This window comes from Cololabis saira, chromosome 10 (assembly GCF_033807715.1).
Source record: "Cololabis saira isolate AMF1-May2022 chromosome 10, fColSai1.1, whole genome shotgun sequence".
Taxonomy (NCBI): domain Eukaryota; kingdom Metazoa; phylum Chordata; class Actinopteri; order Beloniformes; family Belonidae; genus Cololabis; species Cololabis saira.
The window spans coordinates 2949532-2976808 of record NC_084596.1 but is presented as its reverse complement, the minus strand read 5'-3'; the positions used below and the strand labels follow the sequence as shown (position 1 = coordinate 2976808).

The 27277-nt window shown below is 45.0% G+C and overlaps 1 protein-coding gene across 1 annotated transcript in view; it reads right to left on the bottom strand.

Annotated features, from left to right (window-relative positions):
- Positions 1–5490: 5490 nt before the first annotated feature.
- LOC133451747 (sickle tail protein homolog) overlaps positions 5491–27277 on the bottom strand; it is a gene marked incomplete at its 3' end in the record, with an annotated part of 30143 nt that continues 8356 nt past the window's right edge. The window contains exons 7-18 of the mRNA XM_061730888.1: positions 23143–23247; positions 23023–23051; positions 22765–22934; positions 20303–20478; positions 19731–19846; positions 19502–19649; positions 16689–16875; positions 14163–14382; positions 11020–11125; positions 10647–10947; positions 8067–8225; positions 5491–6909 (exon numbers count right to left, since the gene is read on the bottom strand). Coding sequence (XP_061586872.1) covers positions 5491–6909; positions 8067–8225; positions 10647–10947; positions 11020–11125; positions 14163–14382; positions 16689–16875; positions 19502–19649; positions 19731–19846; positions 20303–20478; positions 22765–22934; positions 23023–23051; positions 23143–23247 — 3136 coding nt within the window. The remainder of the gene's footprint in view (positions 6910–8066; positions 8226–10646; positions 10948–11019; positions 11126–14162; positions 14383–16688; positions 16876–19501; positions 19650–19730; positions 19847–20302; positions 20479–22764; positions 22935–23022; positions 23052–23142; positions 23248–27277) is intronic.

Here is a 27277-nt window from a genome sequence, read left to right as displayed (position 1 = left end):
AAAAAAAAGGAGAAAATGAAAACATTTTTAATTTATTTTTGGGTGAAGAAAAAATAGAAAGAAAGAAGAATTTTGTGAAGGAAAAAAGAACCTTTCATTTCTTTGAAAAAAATCCTTTTTATTGTGTGTGATTGAGAAAACTCCATTAACAGGCCATAATAATCTACTTTTGACAATAACTATTCAGTCTCCAACTCTACATAAATGATTCCCATGACGTGAGTCATGTGACTAATGTCAACTTTAGAGCGGAAAAACGAGCTAGCTAGCTGGATAAGAAAATAAAATGTGTTGTGAAATTGATTTGGCTATTTCATATTTAACGCTAGTTAGACCTGATGGATAAATTAGTGACAATAACGAAGCCCAAAGCTGAAAATTGTAACGTTCCAGCTCGGCCTAACGTTACTCCTTCCAGGTTTCATCAACCGTAAACACATGTAGCTAAAAACCCAGTCAGGAACTGGTTAATAAGGTGATAGAAGCAGAATAAAACACATTAAAAGTTATTATAAGCCAGGCTTAAAACTTGACACATTTAAAAAAAGGACAAAAATAAGAATTCCAAGCGGGTCCTGCTCTGTTTGTCACGACGGAGTATTAGGGCCAAACTAAGACAAAAAAATTACGAGAATAAAGTCATAATATTACGAGAATAAAGTCATAAAATTACGAGAATAAAGTCATAAAATTACGAGAATAAAGTCATAAAATTACGAGAATAAAGTCATAAAATTACGAGAATAAAGTCATAAAATTACGAGAATAAAGTCATAAAATTACGAGAATAAAGTCATAATATTACAAGAATAAAGTCGTAATATTACAAGAATAAAGTCGTAATATTAAATATATTATATATATATAACTTCACAAGATGCTGCTCAATATTCTTAATTTTAACACAGGGAGAAGAAGCTCTTCCTGTTAGAGTTCTCATAAATTACCACTTTATTTTCATAATATTACGACTTTATTCTCATAAATTACGACTTTATTCTCGTAATGTTACGACTTTATTCTCGTAATATTACGACTTTATTCTATTACGACTTTATTCTCGCAACATTACGACTTTATTCTGGTAAATTTACGACTTTATTCTGGTAAATTTACGACTTTATTCTCATTATATTATTACTTTATTCTCGTAATTTCCAAACGGTCCCTGGGGGTAAAAAAGGCTTAAGATTCCTGATTAAGATCCATCCCAGAGTCGTGTTTCTGGTTTCTGATGGTGAAACACCAAAGATGAATTCAGAGTTGGACTGTGGAAGGTGAAGTAGTTCTTCTGTAGTTCAGTAAGTTTGTGTAGGAGCATTTTTACATCTTACAATCTGTAGCTCTAAACCGCTAACGGGCGGTTTGAAGGTCGTCCTCCTCCTCTTACTCCTGGATGTTGTACACAGTACTGGAGTTGTAAAAAACAATCAGGGGGGATGGTGGATTTGATCATATGGGGACAGATAATTGTGCTGATTACAAATAATATAATATATTACAAATAATAGCAGTGACCAAAACAGCTGCAGAAATACTGCAGGAATGACATAGCAGCAGTTAAATGCAGCCTTCTGTAAGCTTTAAATATCCACTGGGCTTACATCAAATACATCAAAACACAACAATAAAAAACACTTTTCTGAACTTATCAATATGACTCTGTCCTTCACAGGATAAGTAACATGGATCACTGCAAAAACTCACAATCTTAACAAGAATATTTGTCTTATTTCTAGTTAAAATGTCTCATTTTAGTAAAAAAAATATCATTACACTTAAAACAAGACTCATCACTGGAAAAAACAACCATTTTCACCTGTTTCAAGTAGATTTTCACTTGAAATAAGTAGAAAAATCTGCCAGTGGAACAAGATTTTTTTGCTTGTAATAAGAAGATAAATCTTGTCCCACTAGCAGATTTTTCTACTTATTTCAAGTGAAAATTTACTTGAAACTGGTGGAAATTGTCAAATTTTTCTGGTGTTATTTTTCTGGTGTTATTTTTCTGGTGATGACTCTAAATGTTGAAATAGCAGTAAAACCACATTCATTGATGAAATGACATAAGGGATGGAAAGGAGGGATGGCAGTTTTACAGGGGGGATGATTTGGACCGTTTTTATTTCAGGGGGGGATGATTTGGACCGTTTTTATTTCAGGGGGGGATGATTTGGACCGTTTTTATTTCAGGGGGGGATGCCGTCCCCCCTCATCCCCCTCAACTCCAGTACTGTGTACGATGCTCTGGAAGCTCAGCCGTGTCTTCAGTGACCTCTGACCTCCTGGTTCAGACTCATAGAAGCCTCTGGATCAGATCCATCAGTGATCGGGGGGCTGGGGCTCTCCGTGGTGAGGAAGAGGAGGAGGAAGAAGAGGAGGAAGAGGAGGAGGAAGGGAGGTGATGGAGCTGCTGGACGGTGTCAGGGTGAGGAGGCAGCAGGACGCTGGAGGAGGAGAGACGACAAACAGAGAATTAAAAATATCAGCAACTGGATTAAAAACAACAACTGGCAACGAAAACAACGATGGGAGAGACGAGTCTGGAGATGTTCCAACATCTGACTAGGGTCCAGATCCAGACCTGCAGTTCCTCTACGTTTAAAACCATAACTGATGATGAAGCATTGTGACACGGTGGCTGACGTGAAACTCCAACTTCCTACCCCCTGCAGGGGCGACACCTCGGAACTGGCTACAACAAAGACTTGAACCACGGGAATTCCATATGATGAAGTTCCTGACTGACTGATATGTTAATACCAACTCATTTGGCCACAGACTTGAACCACGGGAACACCCTATGGGGTAATTTACAACTTAGTGACAGTCATGCCAAATGCCCGATAACGGCATTTGGCCACAGATCACATCTGACTGTAAATTGCCTTTTGTCTCTCACTTGGCTTGTTTATTCCTGTCTTTTGTGCTTTGAACTTACTGTATAAAAAGTCATGATTCCAACCACTCTGGGTCAGCACACCAACTCAAACCTGATCTGTGTAGATCTGCTCACCGCCGGCTTACTGAATAAAACTCACTACACCACAGCGGACCTCTGAACTGGTTTTGATAATATTCTTCAACAATTTGGTGCTGTGACCCAGATGACAATAGACCTTCGATGGAAACTCCTTTTTCCAGACCAATGACACACCAGTGACTTCTATCCAAATTATTCAGAGGTAACGGGTCCTTTTACAAAATCCCAAATTATTGTTGCTGGGTTGTTGTCAAAAGTCTGTAAATTGGAGCGGCAGAGAATGGTTGACGTCATCCCAAAATTTTAGGTAAGTTCGCACACGTCACACTTCTAAAACAAAGACAATGGGAACTGCTCCTATTGTGGTGAGCCAAATCAGAGCATCACAACCACCTACGGTAACTCCATCATGTAAGCACATGGAAACCCAACAAACATGTGTTTACCTGTCTCTGAGCCAACTATAGTGTCTATAGGCGCTTTCTGAAAGCATGTCAAACTAATCCTTAACCCTTTCTGAAACTCCTCTCCCTAACTCTGATCTTGTTTTCTTTACTGACGGCTCTGCTTATAGAGAAAATGGAATACCATACGCAGGTTATACAATTTGTGATCATTCTTAATTGTTGAAAGCCGCCCTGCCCTCCTCCAGCTCTACCCAAGTAGCTGAAACTATATGCACTGATGAGAGCCTGTCAACTAGAAAAAGGTAAAACTGTTACAATCTATACAGATTCCAGATATGCTTTTGGTTGTGTACACGACTTTGTATATGTATATTGTGGGCGAACCGAGGATTTATCACATCCTCAGGGACACCCATTAAACGTGGTAAATTGATTGGTGAACTGTTAGAAGCCTGTCAACGACCTTCATCTATTGCTGTTGTCAAATGTGAAGATCACACCAAATCCAAAGATCCGGTTTCACAGAAGCTGCCAAATTTGTCTTACCTGTTCATGTAAAGCTCTGCCCTTCTATACCCGCTAACGACCTAGCTTCTCCTAATGATGTAGCCCTCCTACAAGAGACTGCTGATGTGAAGGAGTACAGATTGTAGCTTTCCCATGGTTGTAAAAATGTAAATTAGACCCTCCAGAAAAACGCGGGCAAAAATCCTTGATTCTGCGGGCTAAAATAATTGATTATGCAGGCTAAAATAATTTATTATGCGATTAAATGTGCGGTTTTTAATGTGCTTTTATGCGGTGAAATTGCGGAATATGCTGGAAGTTGCGGAATATGCGGGAAGTCGTGGAATATGCGGAAAGTTGCAAAATATGCAGGAAGTTGCGGATTCGGCGCTGAGCTCTTCCCTCTTCGCTCGCCGCTACATCATCATCATCATCATCATCGTTTAGGCTATTAGTCAGACTCGAGGTCCATGATAAAAACATACAACACTTAATACATAAGAACACAGATTAAAAGAATGCTGATTGTACTGAGGGAATCCTTGTTAGTTTCTTGTCCTCCGCTTAGTAATATGCTTAATTCAGCGGGCTGTCTCGTCTGATCTGAGGTCGTAGACGAAAAAAAAAGGAGAGCGCAGGTGGAGAGCGGGGCGGAGGCGGCCCCCCGCATAATCGCATATTTAGCGCGGACATATGCAATTATCGCGGGAAATATGCGCCCTTTTAGGAATAAATCTATCCCTGCGTAATCTGCGCCATTTGGCTGATTATGCAATGAATTATGCGATCGCGCAATCGCGTTTTTCTGGAGGGCCTAGTAAATAATTTGTGGGTCAGCAACGACGGCCACGTTGTGACACCCACATCCTTGTACCCGTGGCCAGCACGCATGTCACACAGTTTGTCACATGTGAGCAAAGGGGGGATGTGTCAGATAGTGTCGAAAGACAGATATGCTCCAAGATTTACACCCTATGCAAAAAATATTGCGAACAGTGCTGCTTAACTTAAAAACTTCCCTAAAAAGTTCTTCATCCTGAGACTTTTACAGCAGTTCAGAGAGAGCAGTGAGAAGAGTCGGCAAACGCCTGAAGACCTGAGAAAACCAGATCCCCCTAGTGAAGCTACAGATAGATCCAGAAGGTCTGAAACCCCAGAGAAGATCCAGAAGGTCTGAAACCCCAGAGAAGATCCAGAAGGTCTGAAACCCCCGGAGAAGATCCAGAAGATCTGATACCCCAGAGAAGATCCAGAAGGTCTGAAACCCCAGAGAAGATCCAGAAGGTCTGAAACCCCAGAGAAGATCCAGAAGGTCTGAAACCCCAGAGAAGATACAGAAGGTCTGAAACCCCCGGAGAAGATCCAGAAGGTCTGAAACCCCAGAGAAGATCCAGAAGGTCTGATACCCCAGAGAAGATCCAGAACCAGTGAAGAAGATGTTTAAACAGAAAATCCCATCACACCTGGTTCCTGGGGAAGTTCTCCGCTGACTTCTGAAGACGCTGGGATCTTCTCACATGAGGCGGCTCTGATTCTGTGAAGGTCTGAACCTTCGGCCGTCTGGATGGACTCGTCTCCGTCGGAGAACTTCTGAGGAGATCCTAACCCAGAGGAGGAGGTGATGCTGTCCACACTGATCTCCAGCTGCTTGATGGATTCTTCCAGGCTGTTGATGGAGTCAAACGCATCCCTGCAAAGCGCCTGGACCCGGGAACGTGGCCTGGATCTGGACCTGGGGGTCTCCTGGTCGTCGGGGACAACATTGGACCTGGGGGTCTCCTGGTCCTCGGGGACAACATTGGACCTGGGGGTCTCCTGGTCCTCGGGGACAACATTGGACCTGGGGGTCTCCTGGTCCTCGGGGACCACGCCCCTCGTCACTTTGGTCGTTTTCTTGGTTCCCAGTCGGATCACCTGGCTGAGCGCTGCCAGTTTGGTTTTGGGAAACCTGAATTTGAATTTGCTTCTGGCCTTGACCTTCTTGAGAGTCTGCTGCCCTGGGACAGCAGGAACCGAGCTGCCGGTCTCTGGAGTTTCTGAGTTTCGGCCAGCAGGAACCGAGCTGCCGGTCTCTGGAGGTCTGGGGTCTGAATACGTCTCAATACGTCCTGACTCTTTGTCAAAGGCCTTTTTCAGATCTGGTTCCTCTTGTTCCCCGTTTGTCTCTACATCCAGATCTGCAGATGGATTCAGATCCTCGTCGCACTCGAAGACGGTGGACAGGCGTCTGAAGGCGTCCTGAAGGTCCTGGTCCAGGTAAACCGTGACAGGCTCGGTGGCGGACTCCTCCATGTCATCGTAGTCCTGAAGGCGTCCACCGTCTCCGTTCACAGAGCCATCACTTTCGTCCGGGTCCGTTCTGTTCTTCCAGCTGGTCTTGGAAATCCTGTGAATGAATCTATCGCCGATCGGTGGTGGAGGAGGTGGAGGAGGTGGTCCTTCATCGTCCATGGTGACGGGGTTCAGGTTCCCCCCGTCCTCGGTGGACTGGTTCCGGGAGGTTCTGTCCTGATTCTGATGTGTGCTGGTGTTGGAGGTCAAACTGGGGGAAACACAGGTCGGTTTCAGGACTGGAGTTGGTGGTTTCTGGTCCTGATTAGAGCTCTGGGACTTATTCTGCTGGAACGAGTCGTCCTTGGAAGGATTTTCCTTTTGTAAAGTTACGACTAACGTCAAACTGGACTTCTGGGCTCGTACTTTCTGGAGAACCGTGTCCAACGTCTGAATGTTTTCTCCAACCGTTGGGAACATGGTGGGCTTTTCTCTGCTGGTTGGGGAGAGAAGATGTCCATCAGCTTCCTTCGTGAGGAGAACATGTTCCTGTGAAACTGGACCCTCAGAACCGTCTGGTTTCACCAGCGTCGTTCCTGACTGAAGTCCTGCAGGTGGACTTCTCTCTCCCTGGTTCAAGGAGGACAGTCCTTCAATGTCCTCCACCTTCTTCTGACCAACATTTATTATCCCAACCTGCACATTTCCAACCGGGACACGACCGGTACAATCGGTGGAGACCTACAATCAGAAATGTAATTTAAGGCATATTTGTATACTGATAGATAGCTCTTTATTGTCATTATCACCAGGTACAACGAAATTAAAAGTGCTCTCCTTTCAGCGCATCATATAAAAATAAGATAACTGAAAAAGAAATCAATAAAATGAAATAAAAACAAATAAAATAAAATAAATATATATCTAGACACATACATCAACATACAGACATTACAAGAACTTTCGTTAAGAGTGTTGTTAAGAGTGGTTAATAAAAGCTGTTTGAGTCTGTTTGTCCTTGTTTCATGAGTCTGTATCATTTCCCAGAATGCAGCAGTTCAAACAGTGAGGGTCCGGAGTGTGAAGTGTATTTTAGTATATGTTGGGCTTTTATACTGCAATTGTTATAGAAGACAATTCAAAACTTGTCCCATTACCCACTCCCTAATTCCCTAATTCCCTAATTCCCTAATTCCTGCTGCAGATGCGAGATCGCCTTCATTCTGTCCATAAATATTAGTAATAAAGCTGAAAGTAATTCTGATGGTAATGCTGATAATGATATTGATTTTTTACATTTCTGCTGTCCAGTTCTGGTAAGTTCTGGTGTCCAGATCTTTGACAACCTCCTGAAATTCTCCGCCAACACAGAGGAGATTCTCAGGAAGTGTCACCAACGGCTGTACCTCCACAGGAAACTCAACTCCTTTGGAGTCAGCACTCACATCATGATGACTTTCTACTACGCCTTCCTGGAAAGCATCATGACCTTCTCCATGACCTGCTGGTTCCACTCCCTCAGCATCCAGAACAGGAACAGACTGCAGAGCATCACTGTGCTCGAAAACCATTGGCATGCCGGTCAGAACTCTGTCTGTGGTTTTCAACCAGCAGGCCCTCAGCCAGGCAGCTAAAATCATGAAGGACCCCTCCCACATACTTCATCCCGCATTCCAGTGGCTCCCCTCCAGGAGGCGCCTGCGCTGTGTCGCCTGCAGGACTGAGAGGAGGAGAGCTACTTTTGTTCCCAAAGCTACCCCGCTCTTCAATTCCAGCTGCTAAACACATCCCCCACCTTCATCAACATTCACCCTATTCTGCAGGTCAGGGGAACATAAGACCACTATATGTCCATGTCCAGACAGAAAGGTCCGATCTCTAAAAGGGCCTTGACTCACCTTCAAGTCCTTCGTGCTGCCTTGCTCATCTACCTCCTGCTCCTCCCCTGGTGCAGCATTAGTCTTGGAGATGGAATCAGAACCAAACATCCGGGATGAGGCTTTTCCCTCAGCATGTCGGGGGGGTTTGGGATGAGGGGCAGCTTTTTCACGATCAGCCTGTAAAACACAGAACGTGGTTGAACAATTCCAATTAAAGCTGCAAGCAGCGATGAACGGTCCTCCACCCTTGTAGTGGAAGCTGCAGTGGAAGCTTGTATGACTTCATGTAGATTCTTCAGGCCTGGACATTTAGCAGATGAAACCACCCACGACTCTATATCAAACCATTCAAAAGTGATGGCAGAAAGTAGGAACTATCAGATATCGACCAATCAGATGAAGGGGCGGGGCTAATTTGCACCAATTAAGGTGAATTAACTGCCGAAGGAATGGCATAAATTGTGCCAAAATTACGCAATAAATTCAAAATGTTCGAAATGGCCGACTTCCTGTTCGGTTTCGGCCATGGCGCCAAGAGACTTTTCTTTAAATTGCGACATGATACAGGTGTGTAGTGATTTTCGTGCATGTACGTCAAACCGTATTGTGGGGCTTGAGGAACAAAGTTTTCTAGGGGGCGCTGTTGAGCCATTTTGCCACGCCCATTAATGCAAACCACTAAATATCACATTTTTCGCCAGGCCTGGCTTGGTGCAAATTTTGGTGACTTTTGGGGCACGTTTAGGGGGAAAAAGACCCTCATTTCGTCAGAAGAAAGAAAGAAAGAAAGAAAGAAAGAAAGAAAGAAAGAAAGAAAGAAAGAAAGAAAGAAAGAAAGAAAGAAAGAAAGAAAGAAAGAAAGAAAGAAAGAAAGGGCTCGGGCCCTAATTAATAATAGAAATGAATTAGAAATTACAGAAATTAGGGATGCCCTGTTACCGATACTGGTATCGGTATCGGGGCCGATACTGCTCTGATATACTCGTACTTGTACTCGCAAAAATTCTCCGATACCACGCACTGATACTTCATTGTTGTTGTAGTTACTGGTTAGCGCCACTAGGGGGAGATGTTAACCGGACTCTTCTCTGTTTTATTGGCGGATCACAACCAACTTTAAGGAGCATACCGCGACCTTCTGTACAAGAGTGTGTAACATCATTTAATTTAGTCTGTTTTTTTAATTCTATTTGATTGTTTATGTTCTTTCACATGGGCGGCTTCAGGTGAAGCCCCGCACATGCTCAGTTGATGTACCTGCGATGAGACAGCGCGGAGGAAAGCCCCACTGGCCGAGTTTTGTTTAAAATTGAATTTCTCTTCCAAATAAAACCTGTCTTCCAATTAATTGCATTTTTCATTGCATTTTTAGCCTAGTAATTTTTGTGGTAGAAGTATCGGATCGGTACTCGGTATCGGCAAGTACACAAATTAAAATACTTGTACTCGTTGTGAAAAAAACTAACAGAAATGGCTCCCTTAATCATGAGATACTCAATTACAGTGTTTCATTGTCAATATATTTAACGTTCTGGGGAGATTTATAGATCGTTAGTGGGATCAAAGCGGCATCTCCAGCGACGCAGACTCACGCTGAAGTAGCAGCTGAGCCAAAAGGCAAAACTGTCCATTTACTAGTTGATCTACTTTCTTCCCCTCAGCTCTGGTCACGAGGGAAGTGACCGAAACAACAAGCCTCCTCCGTATGGAGAGGAGCTGGATGAGGTGCTCAGGTATCTGGCCTCTGGACACCTGGACCGTCACTGGTGAGGTCTCCTAGACCTGTCCCACTGGGGGGACACCCCAGGAAGACCCAGGACACACCGGAGGGACTAGGGGTGGGCAAAAATATTGATACGGCAATATATCGCGATACATAGTCTCCCGATACGATATCGATATTCAATGTATGTATCGCGATATATTGCCGTATCAATATCTTTGCCCACCCCTAGCTGTACTGTATTTTAGTGATTTCAATTTCAGTGTGGGTGAGACACTGCATTTTATTTTGAGTATTTTGTATCTAAGAATAATGCACACTGCACTTTTTATTGTGTTTCAGTGTGTTTTTTCATGCAAATATGTTGCATATTAAAATGGAAAGTTTGAATTACATTGATGTACATATATACAACTTGGATTTTAAGATGTGTAATGCATTTAAAAACTTTTCGGTGAACTATGTAGAATATCGCGATATATTGGGATATCGCAATTTGTATCGTGGCTCAAGTATCGTGATGCGTATCGTATCGTGAGGTCCTTCCCAATACCCACCCCTAGGAGGGACTATAGTCCTCAGCTGGCCAACCAATCAGACGGGCTGCTAATACAGAAACCTCCCTGTGGTGCATTCTGGGAAGCGCTGATTGGTCAATCGGATTTTACTATCTGATTCTACCACCAGAAGGCCCATATCTGTAGATAGGGCTGCACTGTCATGCCTCCATCAGTATTGAAGGTTTCTCCAGATGCAAGGCAGACATACTAGCGACAGCAATAGCCATCCTGCCATTTGGAGACATGATCTGATTTTTGAGTAGATGCACACCCTTCTGGTTGGTACTCAGGTGTTCACCTTCTGGAATCTCCTACCTGAGACCCAGCAGGTTCTTCCTGGCAGCTGGAGACCAGTCCTCCTCCTGACGGGGTGGAGGTCGGTCCTCCTGACGGGGTGGAGGTCGGTCCTCCTGACGGGGTGGAGGTCAGTCCTCCTGACGGGGTGGAGGTCGGTCCTCCTGACGGGGTGGAGGTCGGTCCTCCTGACGGGGTGGAGGTCGGTCCTCCTGACGGGGTGGAGGTCGGTCCTCCTGACGGGGTGGAGGTCGGTCCTCCTGACGGGGTGGAGGTCGGTCCTCCTGACGGGGTGGAGGTCAGTCCTGTGGCAGCATGGATTCTGAAGAGACAGAAATGAAATCAGAACATTCTCTGGTGGTTTCTGGAGTCTGATGCTCTGTGACCCGCTGACCTCTGAGGAGGAGACCTGTTGGACCTGTTGGACCCGTCTGGACTCTGGTTCCTGACTCCGTCCACGTTGGAGCGGTTTTCCACTGGAGACGCTGCTGAAGGATCATCTACGGTGGGTGGAGGACGATCTGTTTTGTTATCAGTTAAACAAAAGTGCAGATAATGTTAATAATTTCAAATAAAAGTTAAATTATTCAATTTATTTTAATCCTTTTACGTAAGATTTATAAATACAAACACCTGTCAATCACAACGATGGAACCTGTCAATCACCAAAATGAAACCTGTCAATCACAACGATGGAACCTGTCAATCACAACGGTGGAACCTGTCAATCACCTGATGTTTTTGCAATATAATTGTTGATTCTATAATCTGGCCGTGACAGGGCGGTTTTGGCCGATCGCACTGGTCACAATCTCCCTGATGGAATGTAAACAAGGTGACTCCCACTAACACTAACCCTCCCCTCTCCCACGAACATCTGTGGACCTGTTTTCAGAACTGTACCGAACCGAATATTTCATTATATTTACTTAACATACAGGCTTTAATTGTTCTTTTGAATGTAATGTTTGATTTGGATTCTTTGTTTTCTTTATTCAGATTGTTCCATAAACTGATTCCTTTCACAGAAACACAACGTTCCATCAATTTAGTCCTGAATCTTGTTTTTTTTTTTTAAATCTCTGTTCCTTTTAAGTTACACTTGCTTTCTCTTTTTTCAAATCTTTTCTGAATGTTGATTGGTAAAAGTTATTTATGAGCTTTAAACTAGGAATCTGTGATATTTTACCGTTCACGATAAACCGTCAAAAAAATTCTCCACGGTAAGAATTTGTCATCTCGAGGTAAAAACGATAAATTCTCGTTGATGACGGAAGGAAGGAAGAAATGAGCCAGAATGAAAGAAAGAAAGAAAGAAAGAAAGAAAGAAAGAAAGAAAGAAAGAAAGAAAGAAAGAAAGAAAGAAAGAAAGAAAGAAAGAAAGAAAGAAAGAAAGAAAGAAGGATAAATTCCCGTTGATACGTTTTTGTGTAACAAACATGGTGGAACGGGGATCTTTTATCAATTCAATTTAATTGGTGTAGTTTAGTATTTAGTATCTTTTAGAGCAGTGATTTGGCTCCAAAGACTGAATGTGGTGATAGATTTATAGTTACAAAGGTGGAGTTGAATTAGTATTTTTTTATCGTCATTTTTATCGTTATCGGGATAAATGCCAGAAATTATCGTGATACATTTTTTAGTCCATACCATCCCTACTTTAAACATAATTTGCAGAATACTATAGTCTACTAGTTCATGAATTTATAGTAGTTTTGCTGTGACTGGGCCCCTACTACAGCTACAGTAACTTCTGGGGAGTCCCATTTTACAAACTTACCTCAATTGATTGTTATCTGTATTTGTGTTTTTAAATGATTTGTGAATTATTAGTGAGTGGTCTAAATAAATCGATGCTGCGTGTCAGTAAAACCTGAGGGAGAGCCGGTTCTAGCAGGAATTTGCGTGGCTGTTAGCCCCCCCGTTTGAATTTGGCGCATACCCCGCCTGTCAAAGTCACATTTTATGAATCCCAAAACGTATGTCTACATTCTGACCAAAAATGATCCGTCTACCTTTTACTAGGAGTGTCAATAAATATTGATATGCATCGTTAATCGGTGTTTAACACCAACGATGCGACTACATCGGTGCACGTTGAACTGTATCGGACCAAATAAAGCATAAACGGGACGTTGGTTCGGTCCTAGCGTTGGGAATCGATGCACCGAGTAACTGCGGTAAAAATGCAGATCTACAAGCCCACAGTGCGTTGCATTTAGGCAGGTTGTGAGCTTGGAGATCTGCTCCTTTCCTACTTCCGGCGCAGGACACCGGCGCCCGCATATCACCACGGCATGACGCTGTAAAATGTGCGACACATGAGCGAACGTAAACACAGGCTGGCTGCAGCATTGAGCATCATGGCAGACGATAACGGAGAACAAATATACTGTGGAGGAACACATCTTAAATCTTTTGTTTGGAAGACGTTTGGATTTTATAAAAAGGGAGGAAAACTGGACAAAACTATGGCCATTTGTAAGGTATGAAATTGATTTTGACATAACAGCAGGCTCATTTTATAGTTTAATTTTGTGATCTGATTTGTGGCATTGTTGAGGAATTTTGAGGAGATTTTCATTGTTAGTTTGGAGCTTTGCAAAGTACAATAATTTTGCACTGTACTGAAGCCAGAAGAGGGCTAAGCCTTATTTTCTAGACCTTTATATTTCATATTTCTCCACCTGACAAAGTAAGTACCTGCCAAAGTGAATCTCTTAGAAATAGGTGTGTGAGACAGAGACTTCCATTCCATGTCAGAATGTATAGTACAGTAGTTTATAGTTTTGTATTTGTATTCATGTTGGTGTTTACTGTTTAGTATTGGAATAATAAACATGACATGATTCATTTGTCATCCAGACATCCGCCTTTCTTTACAAAGGTATTTTTTATTTTGTTTTCCCATAGTCCTTTATGAGATAATATCAATTTGTTACTTGCTTGAGCTTTTTAATGAAAAGTTTTGAAAAATGTATTAATATATCAGATCGCATCGTATCGAATCGCATGACATTGCATCAAATTCCACAAAATCGAATTGCATCGAAATTGTACCAAATCGTATCGGATCGAATCGTGTGGTCTATAAAATGTATCGTCGCTGAATCGCATCGGAGCCCATATATCGGATACGTATTGCATCGTCTTGTAAGGGAGAGATTCACACCCCTACCTTTTACGGTTTGGCCGTGAGCCCGAGTTACAAATAAAAAATGAGGTTATTTTTTGACTGTTTCTCTCACTCTAAAAAATTTGAGCTTCACTCTAAATTTGACAAAAAAATTATTTCCAGTCCTCGCTTGAGCGCTCATATCTTGAAAAGTGTACATCTTAGGAAAAAACAGTTTCGGGTTTGGATAGAGAACAGAAGTTTTCCTCCGTTTTGAAGTTTGAATGACAGTTCTACGTGCAAGTATGAGAAAGATACGTGACTCAGAAAAAAGGTGAATTTTGTCTTTTTTCTCGACATTTTCCCATCCGCTTTGAATGGCGCCATGAATGGATCCATCTGCACAGGTCCGGCGGGCCTACCTTGCAGGGGGTCCAGACCTGAGTCCAGCTCTGATCTGGACTCTGTGGAGGCTGAAGGTCCAGAGACCGGGTCAGAACCACCCAGGGGGGGCAGGGAGCTCTCATGGAGGACTGGAACAGTCCCTGGACTGGACTCAGTTCTGCTCCGGTCCTGGTCCTGGTCCTGGTTCTGGTTCTGGTTCTGGTTCCTACCGCCGGACCCTTCTGGACCTGGAGAGGCCTGCAGAGGACAGGAGGAGGACGGGGTTAAACCGGTAACGATCATTAGTGAGTAACGAAGTACAAATACTTTGTTACCTTACTTAAGTAGAAATTTTGGTTATCTATACTTCACTGGAGTAATTATTTTTCAGACGACTTTTTACTTTTACTCCTTACATTTTCACGCAATTATTTTAACTTTTTACTCCTTACATTTTAAAAACAGCCTCTTTACTCCATTTCATTTCGGCCTTTAAAAAACAAATATCCAGTTAAATTTAGGCATGTAACGATACACTAATCTCACGATACGGTACGATACACGATATTGAGGTCACGATAACGATACGATATTATAGCAGTATTTTTTTAACAACCTTGAATGAGGAACATATGACTGGAAAAAATGGTCTTTTATTTGAAAGACACAAAATACAAAACAATACTGTGTGTTTGCCCTGTTGTTACAGTTTGTACAAATATTTTGCCACAAACTGAATAGTTTCTCTCATGTATGATTTGACTTTTAACAACTAAAATTAAATAAATTAAAGTAAATAAATACATACAATTTTACATCATAAAAAAGATTGATTCATGCTCACCTTATAAGTGTAATAGGAGATTTATTTTTGTTAAGAAGGTTATTTTGGTAATTCAGGGTTCATTATTTTATAAATATATTATTTATATTCTGATGTAAATCAGGGACTATAATGACACTAGTCAGTTTATCTGTAGTGATTAGTCTGTTTTAGATTGGGCGGAGTGATACGCCACAGTACGGCACTAGGTGCTGTGTTGATGTTCTAAAATCCTACACTGTTGAGGGACATTAAAGTACACTGGAACTCAGCAGAAGTTGTCCCCGTGTTTATCCTACTCACCACCCCAAAAAGGTTTAATTTAATAAGGTAAGGCTTAACTCTACACCAGCCTTACATCAGTAAAAGTTCAGAGCTCAAAACGGGACCGCAAAACCGGACTACTTTCTTCTGAGCGGAGGAAGATTTTGGTCCGCGGGTCGAGGAGCGGTCGGCACAAATACGCTGCGCGTTACTACAGTATTGGCCTGAATATAAGACGTGTTTTTTGCATTGAAATAAGACTGAAATGGGGGTCGTCTTACATTCGGGGTCTAGACGTTATACCCATTCACAACACTAGATGGCGCCAGATATCTTTAAAGTGAATGCTGAACTTAACTCCCCAGGCCAAAGCCAACCCCGGTCACAAAGAAGAAAAATAAAAAATAGCACTAAGAAAGAAAAGAGAAGAAAATAAGAGAAGAGATAAGAGAAGATGGAGAAACGAGAAAAGTGGGTGGAAGATCGGCAGGTGAACCGGCAGCTGAGGAGTTATGATGCAAACTTCAAGATGATGATTTGAATCAGGCAAAATAACTTCTGTATGGGAATTGAATTTGGTGTTCAAAAAGTCTTTTTTCAAACTTGAGTCTTGAAAAAGAGGGTCGTCTTATATTCGGGCCAATACGGTAGTCAACACAATAGATTAATATTAATAACCCAATATCACCATACACTTTGTCACCTCCACGACACGTATCGTGACGTTTTTGTATCGCAAAATTTCGTGGCGCGATATATTGTTACACAGCCCTAGTTAAATTGCTCCATCCGGATAGAGTGAATGTGGTTGTGGTTGTTTCAAATGTTCTTGTCCAGTTTTGTTCTTACATCCGTTCCCTCAGATTCCTGCAACTAAACTTGGATGTACATTCCAATAAAGGTTAGGATAAATGATAACATGAACATGAACGTTTGACTTGTTGCACCATTACAATACTTATAGACAACTAGTCATCATATCTGCTGCTCTCTGAAACACATGTTAATGCTCAATAGTACACATATATGGTTCTTTAATATATTTACATTATACTAAGATACATTCATTTTCAATGGCTTTTGTCCTTAATGGCCTTTTTCCCCCTTACATTACTTTTACTTTTATACTTTAAGTAGTTTTGAAACCAGTACTTGTATACTTTTACTTGAGTAAAAAACTTGAGTTGATACTTCAACTTCTACAGGAGTATTTTTAAACTGTAGTATCTATACTTCTACCTGAGTAATGAATGTGAATACTGAAGACACCTCTGACCAGAACAGATCTGTTGGACCCCCTCGAAAACGAGATGATTCATTTCAAGGGGCTATCCATTAATACATTTACAATTATGAGGACCAGGACCAGGACTGGAGGTTCTGAGGAGGACCAGGACCAGGACTGGAGGTCCTGAGGAGGACCAGGACCAGGACTGGAGGTCCTGAGCGGCCCCCTGTGGAGGTCAGGGGTTCCTACCTCTGCTGCTGGAGAGGCCCTTCCATGGGGGACTGTCCTGAGGGGGAGGGGAACCACACTGACCCCCGCCTGTCTCAGGGAGGCAGGAGATGGAGGTGAGGGTGTGGGGGGGTCCTGGGGAGTCCAGGTCTTGGGAGGACCCTGTTGTTGGGCCCTTTGAGGCTCCGTCCCGGGGGGGAGCACCTGTCTGGAGAGAGAAGAGCAGAGCGTCAGGTCCCCGTCAGGCCGGTTCATCTGGACTGGACTGTGGTCAGGTGTTTAGGGTTAGGGTTAGGGTCAGGACTGGACTGTGGTCAGGTGTTTAGGGTTAGGGTTAGGACTGGACCCTGGTCAGGTGTTTAGGGTTAGGGTTAGGGTTAGAGTTAGGGTTAGGCCTGGACTGTGGTCAGGTGTTTAGGGTTAGGGTTAGGACTGGACTGTGGTCAGATGTTTAGGGTTAGGGTTAGGGTTAGGACTGGACTGTGGTCAGGTGTTTAGGGTTAGGGTTAGGGTTAGGACTAGACTGTGGTCAGGTGTTTAGGGTTAGGGTTAGGACTGGACTGTGGTCAGGTGTTTAGGGTTAGGGTTAGGGTTAGGACTGGACTGTGGTCAGGTGTTTAGGGTTAGGACTGGACTGTGGTCAGGTGTTTAGGGTTAGGGTTAGGGTTAGTACTGCACTGTGGTCAGGTGTTTAGGGTTAGGGTTAGGACTGGACTGTGGTCAGGTTTTTAGGGTTAGGGTTAGGGTTAGGACTGGACTGTGGTCAGGTGTTTAGGGTTAGGGTTAGGACTGGACTGTGGTCAGGTGTTTAGGGTTAGGGTTAGGACTGGACTGTGGTCAGGTGTTTAGGGTTAGGGTTAGGACTGGACTGTGGTCAGGTGTTTAGGGTTAGGGTTAGGACTGGACTGTGGTCAGGTGTTTAGGGTTAGGGTTAGGACTGGACTGTGGTCAGGTGTTTAGGGTTAGGGTTAGGACTGGACTGTGGTCAGGTGTTTAGGGTTAGGGTTAGGACCGGACTGTGGTCAGGTGTTTAGGGTTAGGGTTAGGACTGGACTGGGGTCAGGTGTTTAGGGTTAGGGTTAGGACTGGACTGGACTGGGGTCAGGTGTTTAGGGTTAGGGTTAGAGTTAGGGTTAGGACTGGACTGTGGTCAGGTGTTTAGGGTTAGGGTTAGGACTGGACTGTGGTCAGGTGTTTAGGGTTAGGGTTAGGACTGGACTGTAGTCAGGTGTTTAGGGTTAGGGTTAGGGTTAGGACTGGACTGTGGTCAGGTGTTTAGGGTTAGGACTGGACTGTGGTCAGGTGTTTATGGTTAGAGTTAGGACTGGACTGTGGTCAGGTGTTTAGGGTTAGGACTGGACTGTGGTCAGGTGTTTAGGGTTAAGGTTAGGGTTAGGACTGGACTGTGGTCAGGTGTTTAGGGTTAGGGTTAGGACTGGACTGTGGTCAGGTGTTTAGGGTTAGGGTTAGGGTTAGGACTGGACTGTGGTCAGGTGTTTAGGGTTAGGGTTAGGACTGGACTGTGGTCAGGTGTTTAGGGTTAGGGTTAGGACTGGACTGTGGTCAGGTGTTTAGGGTTAGGGTTAGGACTGGACTGTGGTTAGGTGTTTAGGGTTAGGGTTAGGACTGGACTGTAGTCAAGTGTTTAGGGTTAGGGTTAGGGTTAGGACTGGACTGTGGTCAGGTGTTTAGGGTTAGGACTGGACTGTGGTCAGGTGTTTATGGTTAGAGTTAGGACTGGACTGTGGTCAGGTGTTTAGGGTTAGGACTGGACTGTGGTCAGGTGTTTAGGGTTAAGGTTAGGGTTAGGACTGGACTGCGGTCAGGTGGTTAGGGTTAGGGTTAGGACTGGACTGTGGTCAGGTGTTTAGGGTTAGGATTAGGACTGGATTCACACTGAAAGCACCACAGGCATCATAGGTGTTCCGGCTGCCATTCATTTTATATGAAAGCTGCTGCGAGAGGCATCAGATGCATCGGAGGCGTCGGAGGCGTCCAGAGCATCAATTTGAAGTTGAAAAATCTCAACTTTATGCAAATAAACAGCGGCGACGCACAGGCAGCGTCCAATCACAGACCGGGATTCCCAAAGCAAGAAGCCTCAATGCAGATTTGGTACGTTGTACCGAATGTACGTTCATGTACACACAAACGTACACTCATTCACATGCGTACATGAGCAGAGCTGTCACTAACGAACTTATTTTATCAGGAATTAATATATTTCATCCAGCAAACTGACATTTTTGCTGATTTGACTGCCGTTTTTACCCGAACTAAATGTTTTTACCTGAACTCTGAATGTGAAACACGTAACTGATGGTTGAGGGGCTGGATGGTCCGAACTATTTTATTTGCTACATTGATCCAAAGTAAAATAATTAAAAACCGTGCTTATTAATCACAAAACACAGTTTAAACAATATGACCAAATCTGCTCCGACCCGGTGTGTCAGTGTTCACCGCAGACAGACTGCAGCTTCACCGGGACCAACGATGATGGTTGATGTTGATCCGGGACCAAACTTGTTAAGGAGCATCAAACTCTCTCTTATCTACACGGAAATACCCGTAAAATATAAAGAAGGCTTCCCAAAGTGTGATGTATGGTGAAATAGGAAACTGAAGATGTGCAGCTATATATAGATATGTGTAGAATATATGCACTTTGTTCCCTCCAGTTCTGCAGCGCAGCTTGAAAGCCACGCCCACTGCAGGCGTCGACAGATTATAGTGCGAATCTACCAAGCAGCGCGATGCAGGCGTCAGGCGGTTTTTGACGCTTTCAGTGTGAATCCAGCATTAGGGTTGGGGTTAGGGGGGGGGGGTGTTACCTGCGCAGGCCGCCCAGCGTCTCCATCAGACCCCGGACTCTCTTCAGCATGGCGTCCATCTTGGGAGGCTCCTCCCCCAGGAAGCGAACCACCTCCAGCTCCAGCCTCAGCGCCGAGCGCATCTTCCTCTGCAGGGGGGGCAGGTCACCTGAGGATGGAGTAGAGTCACCGTCAACCACGTCACCTTCAACCACGTCACCCACCAGAGACCCAGCACCCATCACTGCACCTCTGAGCACCACCAGGCGCTCCCCGACCCGCTGCAGCCCCACGGCGGCCTCCTCCACCTCTGCCAGGGTGACCTGGGCCGGGCCCCGCCGCCGAGCCACGAAGTCCTCCAGCTCCCTGTGGAGGAACGCAACCACATGAGAGACCTGCTGGTTCTGCTGGTTCTAACCCTGTTACAGGGGAGTAAGGGGGTACTCTAACCCTAACCATGTTACACGGGAGTAAGGGGGTACCCTAACCTTAACCCTGTCACAGGGGAGTAAGGGGGTACCCTAACCCTAACCCTGTTACAGGGGAGTAAGGGGGGTACCCTAACCCTAACCCTAACACAGGGGAGTAAGGGGGTTCCCTAACCCTAACCCTAACACAGGGGAGTAAGGGGTTACCCTAACCCTAACCCTAACACAGGGGAGTAAGGGGTTACCCTAACCCTAACACAGGAGAGTAAGGGGGTACCCTAACCCTAACCCTGTCACACAGGAGTAAGGGGCTACCCTAACCCTGTTACAGGGGAGTAAGGGGGTACTCTAACCCTAACCCAACCCAGACCTCTCCGTAAACAGGTAAATGTACCTGAGCTGGGAGAGGATCCTCTCCTCCTGCGTAAGGTAGTGGGCAATGTCGTCTTCCACCTCAAGTCTCCGCCTCTCCTCCGTCTGCTGGGACTGAACCAGCCAATCCCAGAGCAGCACCACCAGCTCCTGGCCCGCCATCCGCAGCATCGAACCCACGCTCTCCAGGTGTGACAGCTGGAACACACATGTGTTTTAGCTTCTGAGCGGGTTAATCCTAAACCTTAACTCTAACCCCAACCTCCGACCCCTGGCCCTAACCCCTAAACCAAACCCTAACCCCAACCTCCGACCCCTGGCCCTAGCCCCTAAACCAAACTCTAACCCTAACCTCCGACCCCTGGCCCTAACCCCTAAACGAAACCCTAACCCCTAAACCAAACCCTAACCCCAATCTCCGACCCCTGGCCCTAACCCCTAAACCAAACCCTAACCCCAATCTCCGATCCCTGGCCCTAACCCCTAAACCTTAACTCTAACCCCTAAACCAAACTCTAACCCCTAAACTAAACCCTAACCCTAACCCTGGGGGCCAACTAACTACCAAACCGGTGTTCTGTCCATTTCTGCTGCTTTGTTGAAAAATGCTCTCTTGCCAGGCCGTTATTGTAAATAAGAATGTTCTTAATGACCTGCCTGGTTAAATAAAGGGGAATGACTGAATGAATATAAAATAAAGCGATAGAATTGTTTCTTTTTCTCTTTATCGTATAATGTTCACAAAGTGTAATGCAATTCATGTCATGGGTAGTTTATTTTGAAAGGTCAAATACTCAACATCCCATATTATCCATTTTAAATTAATATTTAATTTCAATATTTCATTTGCCACTGCAGGATGAATGTCAACATAATTACACCCCCCAATTGATCAATTTTGTAATCACTATTTTTGGATTGATAATAATTAAAAAATAATAATAAATAAAAGTAAAGGCACAGAAACAAATTGTCTCAATTTCTCATTTCAAAAAACATTTAAAATAGTAGATGAATAGAGGGCTAAATCTAACATCGCAATATTTTTCAGCGTGGACTGAAGGAATGCAAGAAATGATGGGCGTGGTCATAAAATTTTGAAAATGGACTGTGTTCAGAAGCACAAAGTAGCAGGTCTGAGACTCACGTCAGTGATGTTTAACTGACAGGAGAAGCAGCATAATTGAAAACTTTACTCAAAAACTAACAGACAAACGTTAGACATTGTGCTTTCATAAAAATGAGGAACACAGTAAATAAAACTGAATCTTATCTTATAATTTAGTTTAAAAATGAGCCATTTAGAGCTTCACCAAACTTTTACCAAAGTTTTAACCCTTGTTCTGTCTTTGGGTCAAAATGACCCAATTCTTCTTTTTTCTTTCCTCCTGCTCTCTCCTTCCTTCTTCCTTTCCTCTTTTCCTCCTTTTTTACCCTCCTTTACTCCTTTTTCTTCCTACCTCCCTTTCGTGATTTGTTCCTTTATTACCTTCTTTGCTTTTCCTTCCTTCTTTCCTTATTTTATCCATTCCTTCCTTATTCCCTCCCTTCTTTCTTTCCTAGTCTCCATTCTTTCCTTCCTTTCTCCCTTCCTTCCATCTTTTCTCCCTTCTTTCCTCCCTTCCTTACTCCCTTTCCTACTTCATTCCTTCTTTCCTTATTTTGTCCTTTCTCCCTTCCTTCCATCTTTTCTCCCTTCCTTACTCCCTTTCCTACTTCCTTCCTTCATTCCTTCTTTTCTCCTTTCTTCCTTACTTCCTCCTTTCCTTCCTTCCATCTTTTCTCCCTTCCTTCATTCCTTCTTTTCTCCTTTCTTCCTTACTTCCTTCTTTCCTCCCTTCCATCTTTTCTCCCTTCCTTACTCCCTTTCCTACTTCCTTCCTTCATTCCTTCTTTTCTCCTTTCTTCCTTACTTCCTTCTTTCCTTCCTTCCATCTTTTCTCCCTTCCTTCATTCCTTCTTTTCTCCCTTCACCCTCCCTTGACCCAAAGACAGCACAAGGGCTGAAAGAGAGAGTCGTCAATCAGCATCAGAAATCCAGGTGGAGAGGATTCCCGTGGACCCTGAACATCTGCATCAGCAGTGGAAGACCAGAACCCCACACGGGTCGCCCCACACGGGTCGCCCGACGCGGGTCGCCCGACACGGGTCGCCCCACACGGGTCGCCCCACACGGGTCGCCCCACACGGGTCGCCCCACACTGGTCGCCCCACACGGGTCGCCCCACACGGGTCGCCCCACACGGGTCGCCCCACACGGGTCGCCCCACACGGGTCGCCCCACACGGGTCGCCCGACGCGGGTCGCCCCACACGGGTCACCCCACACGGGTCGCCCGAAACGGGGGTCGCCCCACACGGGTCGCCCCACACGGGTCGCCCCACACGGGTCGCCCGACACGGGTCGCCCCACACGGGTCGCCCCACACGGGTCGCCCCACACGGGTCGCCCCACATGGGTCGCCCGACGTTCGCTGGGATGTACCTGTAAACACCTCAGTCTGCTGAGCTCCAGCCGAAGTTCATCCAGGCGTCTCCTCACCAACTCCAGACCCTGCTGCACCCCACTTCCTGTGGGCGGGGCCTGGAGGGCCGGAGGGGCGGGGCCAGAGCTGTCAATCCAAGCAGGAGGGCTCTGCGTCCTGGCCGACCCCCCTGGAAGTGGAACGGGATCAGTTTTCAACAACTTCAGGGCACAGGAACTATGTTTTAAGTGAAAATTAAGAAAGAAAAAACAACTCACCAGCTCGGCCGTTCAGGAGATTCTGCTCCCTGAAACATAAAGTATGATAAAAGTATGATATGCTGATAAAGATGTCAGATGTTTTATGAGTGAGCGGCTGTAGAGGGAAATGCTGCAGACCTGAGACGATCCTGGAGTCCTGGAGCGTCTGAACCCAAGGACAGGACCTGGTGCACCAGCCCGGTGAGGCTGGCGATCTGCTGCTCCATGGCCTTCATCCTCTCACTGAAACAGAGCAACATCTGATTCATCCTCTCACTGAAACAGAGGAACATCTGATTCATCCTCTCACTGAAACAGAGGAACATCTGATTCATCCTCTCACTGAAACAGAGGAACATCTGATTCATCCTCTCACTGAAACAGAGGAACATCTGATTCATCCTCTCACTGAAACAGAGGAACATCTGAACCCGGTTCATAACCAGTTACAGTATCCTGAAATAAATCAATGAATAAAATAAAATAAAATCCTCCGTTCACAAAGCTTTTCTCATAAAAATATGTTTTCTGAACTCTCCATTTGAGGCAGCTGATCATTTCTGACTTGCAGAAACATTTGATCCTTCTCTGGTTGAATTAGGGTCTCAGATTTAGAGATGCTGGTTCTCTTCCCTGCGGTTTCGGTTAGGGTTTGGGTACCCGGTATTTCCCGGTACCCGGTATTACCCAGTACCGGTATTACCCAGTACCAGTATTACCCAGTACTGGTATTTCCCGGTACCGGTATTACCCAGTACCAGTATTACCCAGTACCAGTATTACCCAGTACCGATATTACCCAGTACCAGTATTACCCAGTACCGATATTACCCAGTACCAGTATTACCCAGTACCGATATTACCCAGTACTAGTATTACCCAGTACCAGTATTACCCAGTACTGGTATTACCCAGTACTGGTATTGCCCAGTACTGGTATTGCCCAGTACTGGTATTACCCAGTACCGGTATTACCCAGTACTGGTATTGCCCAGTACTGGTATTGCCCAGTACTGGTATTACCCAGTACCGGTATTACCCAGTACTGGTATTGCCCAGTACTGGTATTGCCCAGTACCAGTATTACCTAGTACTGGTATTACCCAGTACTGGTATTGCCCAGTACCGGTATTGCCCAGTACTAGTATTACCCAGTACCAGTATTACCCAGTACCGGTATTACCCAGTACTTGTATTACCCAGTACCAGTATTACCCAGTACCAGTATTACCCAGTACCAGTATTACCCAGTACCAGTATTACCCAGTACTGGTATTACCCAGTACCGGTATTACCCAGTACCAGTATTACCCAGTACTAGTATTACCCAGTACCGGTATTACCCAGTACCGGTATTACCCAGTACTGGTATTACCCAGTACTGGTATTACCCAGTACCAGTATTACCCAGTACTGGTATTACCCAGTACTGGTATTACCCAGTACCGGTATTGCCCAGTACCGGTATTACCCAGTACCGGTATTACCCAGTACCAGTATTACCCAGTACCGGTATTACCCAGTACCGGTATTACCCAGTACCGGTATTACCCAGTACCGGTATTACCCAGTACCGGTATTACCCAGTACCGGTATTGCCCAGTACCGGTATTACCCAGTACCAGTATTACCCAGTACTAGTATTACCCAGTACCGGTATTGCCCAGTACCAGTATTACCCAGTACCGGTATTACCCAGTACCGGTATTACCCAGTACCAGTATTACCCAGTACCAGTATTACCCAGTACCGGTATTACCCAGTACCGGTATTACCCAGTACCGGTATTACCCAGTACCGGTATTACCCAGTACTGGTATTACCCAGTACCAGTATTACCCAGTACTAGTATTACCCAGTACTAGTATTACCCAGTACCAGTATTACCCAGTACCGGTATTACCCAGTACCAGTATTACCCAGTACTAGTATTACCCAGTACCGGTATTACCCAGTACCAGTATTACCCAGTACCAGTATTACCCAGTACTAGTATTACCCAGTACCGGTATTACCCAGTACCAGTATTACCCAGTACCAGTATTACCCAGTACTGGTATTACCCAGTACTGGTATTACCCAGTACCAGTATTACCCAGTACCCAGTATTACCCAGTACTAGTATTACCCAGTACCAGTATTACCCAGTACCAGTATTACCCAGTACCCAGTATTACCCAGTACTAGTATTACCCAGTACCAGTATTACCCAGTACCAGTATTACCCAGTACCGGTATTACCCAGTACCGGTATTACCCAGTACCGGTATTACCCAGTACTGGTATTACCCAGTACCGGTATTGCCCAGTACTGGTATTACCCAGTACCGATATTACCCAGTACTAGTATTACCCAGTACCAGTATTACCCAGTACCAGTATTACCCAGTACCGGTATTACCCAGTACCGGTATTACCCAGTACTAGTATTACCCAGTACCAGTATTACCCAGTACTGGTATTACCCAGTACCAGTATTACCCAGTACCCAGTATTACCCAGTACTAGTATTACCCAGTACCAGTATTACCCAGTACCAGTATTACCCAGTACCCAGTATTACCCAGTACTAGTATTACCCAGTACCAGTATTACCCAGTACCAGTATTACCCAGTACCGGTATTACCCAGTACCGGTATTACCCAGTACTAGTATTACCCAGTACCAGTATTACCCAGTACTGGTATTACCCAGTACCAGTATTACCCAGTACCAGTATTACCCAGTACCCAGTATTACCCAGTACTAGTATTACCCAGTACCCAGTATTACCCAGTACTAGTATTACCCAGTACCAGTATTACCCAGTACTGGTATTACCCAGTACCGGTATTACCCAGTACCCAGTATTACCCAGTACCGGTATTACCCAGTACTAGTATTACCCAGTACCAGTATTACCCAGTACCAGTATTACCCAGTACCAGTATTACCCAGTACCGGTATTACCCAGTACCCAGTATTACCCAGTACCGGTATTACCCAGTACTAGTATTACCCAGTACCAGTATTACCCAGTACCAGTATTACCCAGTACCGGTATTACCCAGTACCCAGTATTACCCAGTACTGGTATTACCCAGTACCAGTATTACCCAGTACCAGTATTACCCAGTACCAGTATTACCCAGTACCGGTATTACCCAGTACTAGTATTACCCAGTACCAGTATTACCCAGTACTGGTATTACCCAGTACCAGTATTACCCAGTACCAGTATTACCCAGTACCAGTATTACCCAGTACCAGTATTACCCAGTACTGGTATTACCCAGTACCGGTATTACCCAGTACCAGTATTACCCAGTACCAGTATTACCCAGTACCAGTATTACCCAGTACCAGTATTACCCAGTACTGGTATTACCCAGTACTAGTATTACCCAGTACCGGTATTACCCAGTACTGGTATTACCCAGTACCGATATTACCCAGTACTGGTATTACCCAGTACCAGTATTACCCAGTACTGGTATTACCCAGTACTGGTATTACCCAGTACCAGTATTGGGTTGAAGACGTTAGCAGGTGGCCAAATGGGTTGTCGTCCCGGGGGGTCCCTCCCCCTCACCGCGGAGCTGCGGAGCCTCCAACCCGGACTGAGAGGGTCATGAGCGGCCAGCGGATCCCGAGCTCCCGGAGGATCCGGAGCGGCTACCGGAGGGTCCGGTGCGGCTCCGGCCGGCCCTGGAGAACCTGTGGCGGCGGGCGGAGCGGGGTCCCCGGGGACCCCCCCGGGTCCGGAAACCCCGCCGGCTTCTACGACCGCTTCCTCCTCAAGTTCCTGCGGGCCAGAGACTTCGATGTCCCGCTGTCCCTGAAGGTACGAGCCGCAGCAGGAGCACCGGTTGCTCTGAAATGGTCGTGATCCTCTCGGAATCCTATAAAACTTGAGTCCGCCGGTGGAATAGCGATTCGTACAACCGTATACGTAACAACCAGACATGTTGATGCTGGGAACAGTTTGTTAAATGACTGCTAACCAGTTGTTTCAGTCAGAAATGCTGGAGAACAACGCCACTTCTGTTGCCAAGATGCGCGCGCAACATTATGTGACGTAGGCTGAAAAAGGGTCTATAGTTGAACCTTGTTGAACCTAATCAGCATGTTAAATCTGTTGGAGATCGTTCTGATGGACGTGAAACATTAGATCAGGGGTGGCCAACCAGTCAGAGGATAAGAGCCACAAATGGTTCCTGTGTTACTGCAAAGAGCCACATGGTCCACACGCCCACATCAACTACCCATGATCCCTCACTCCATCAACTACCC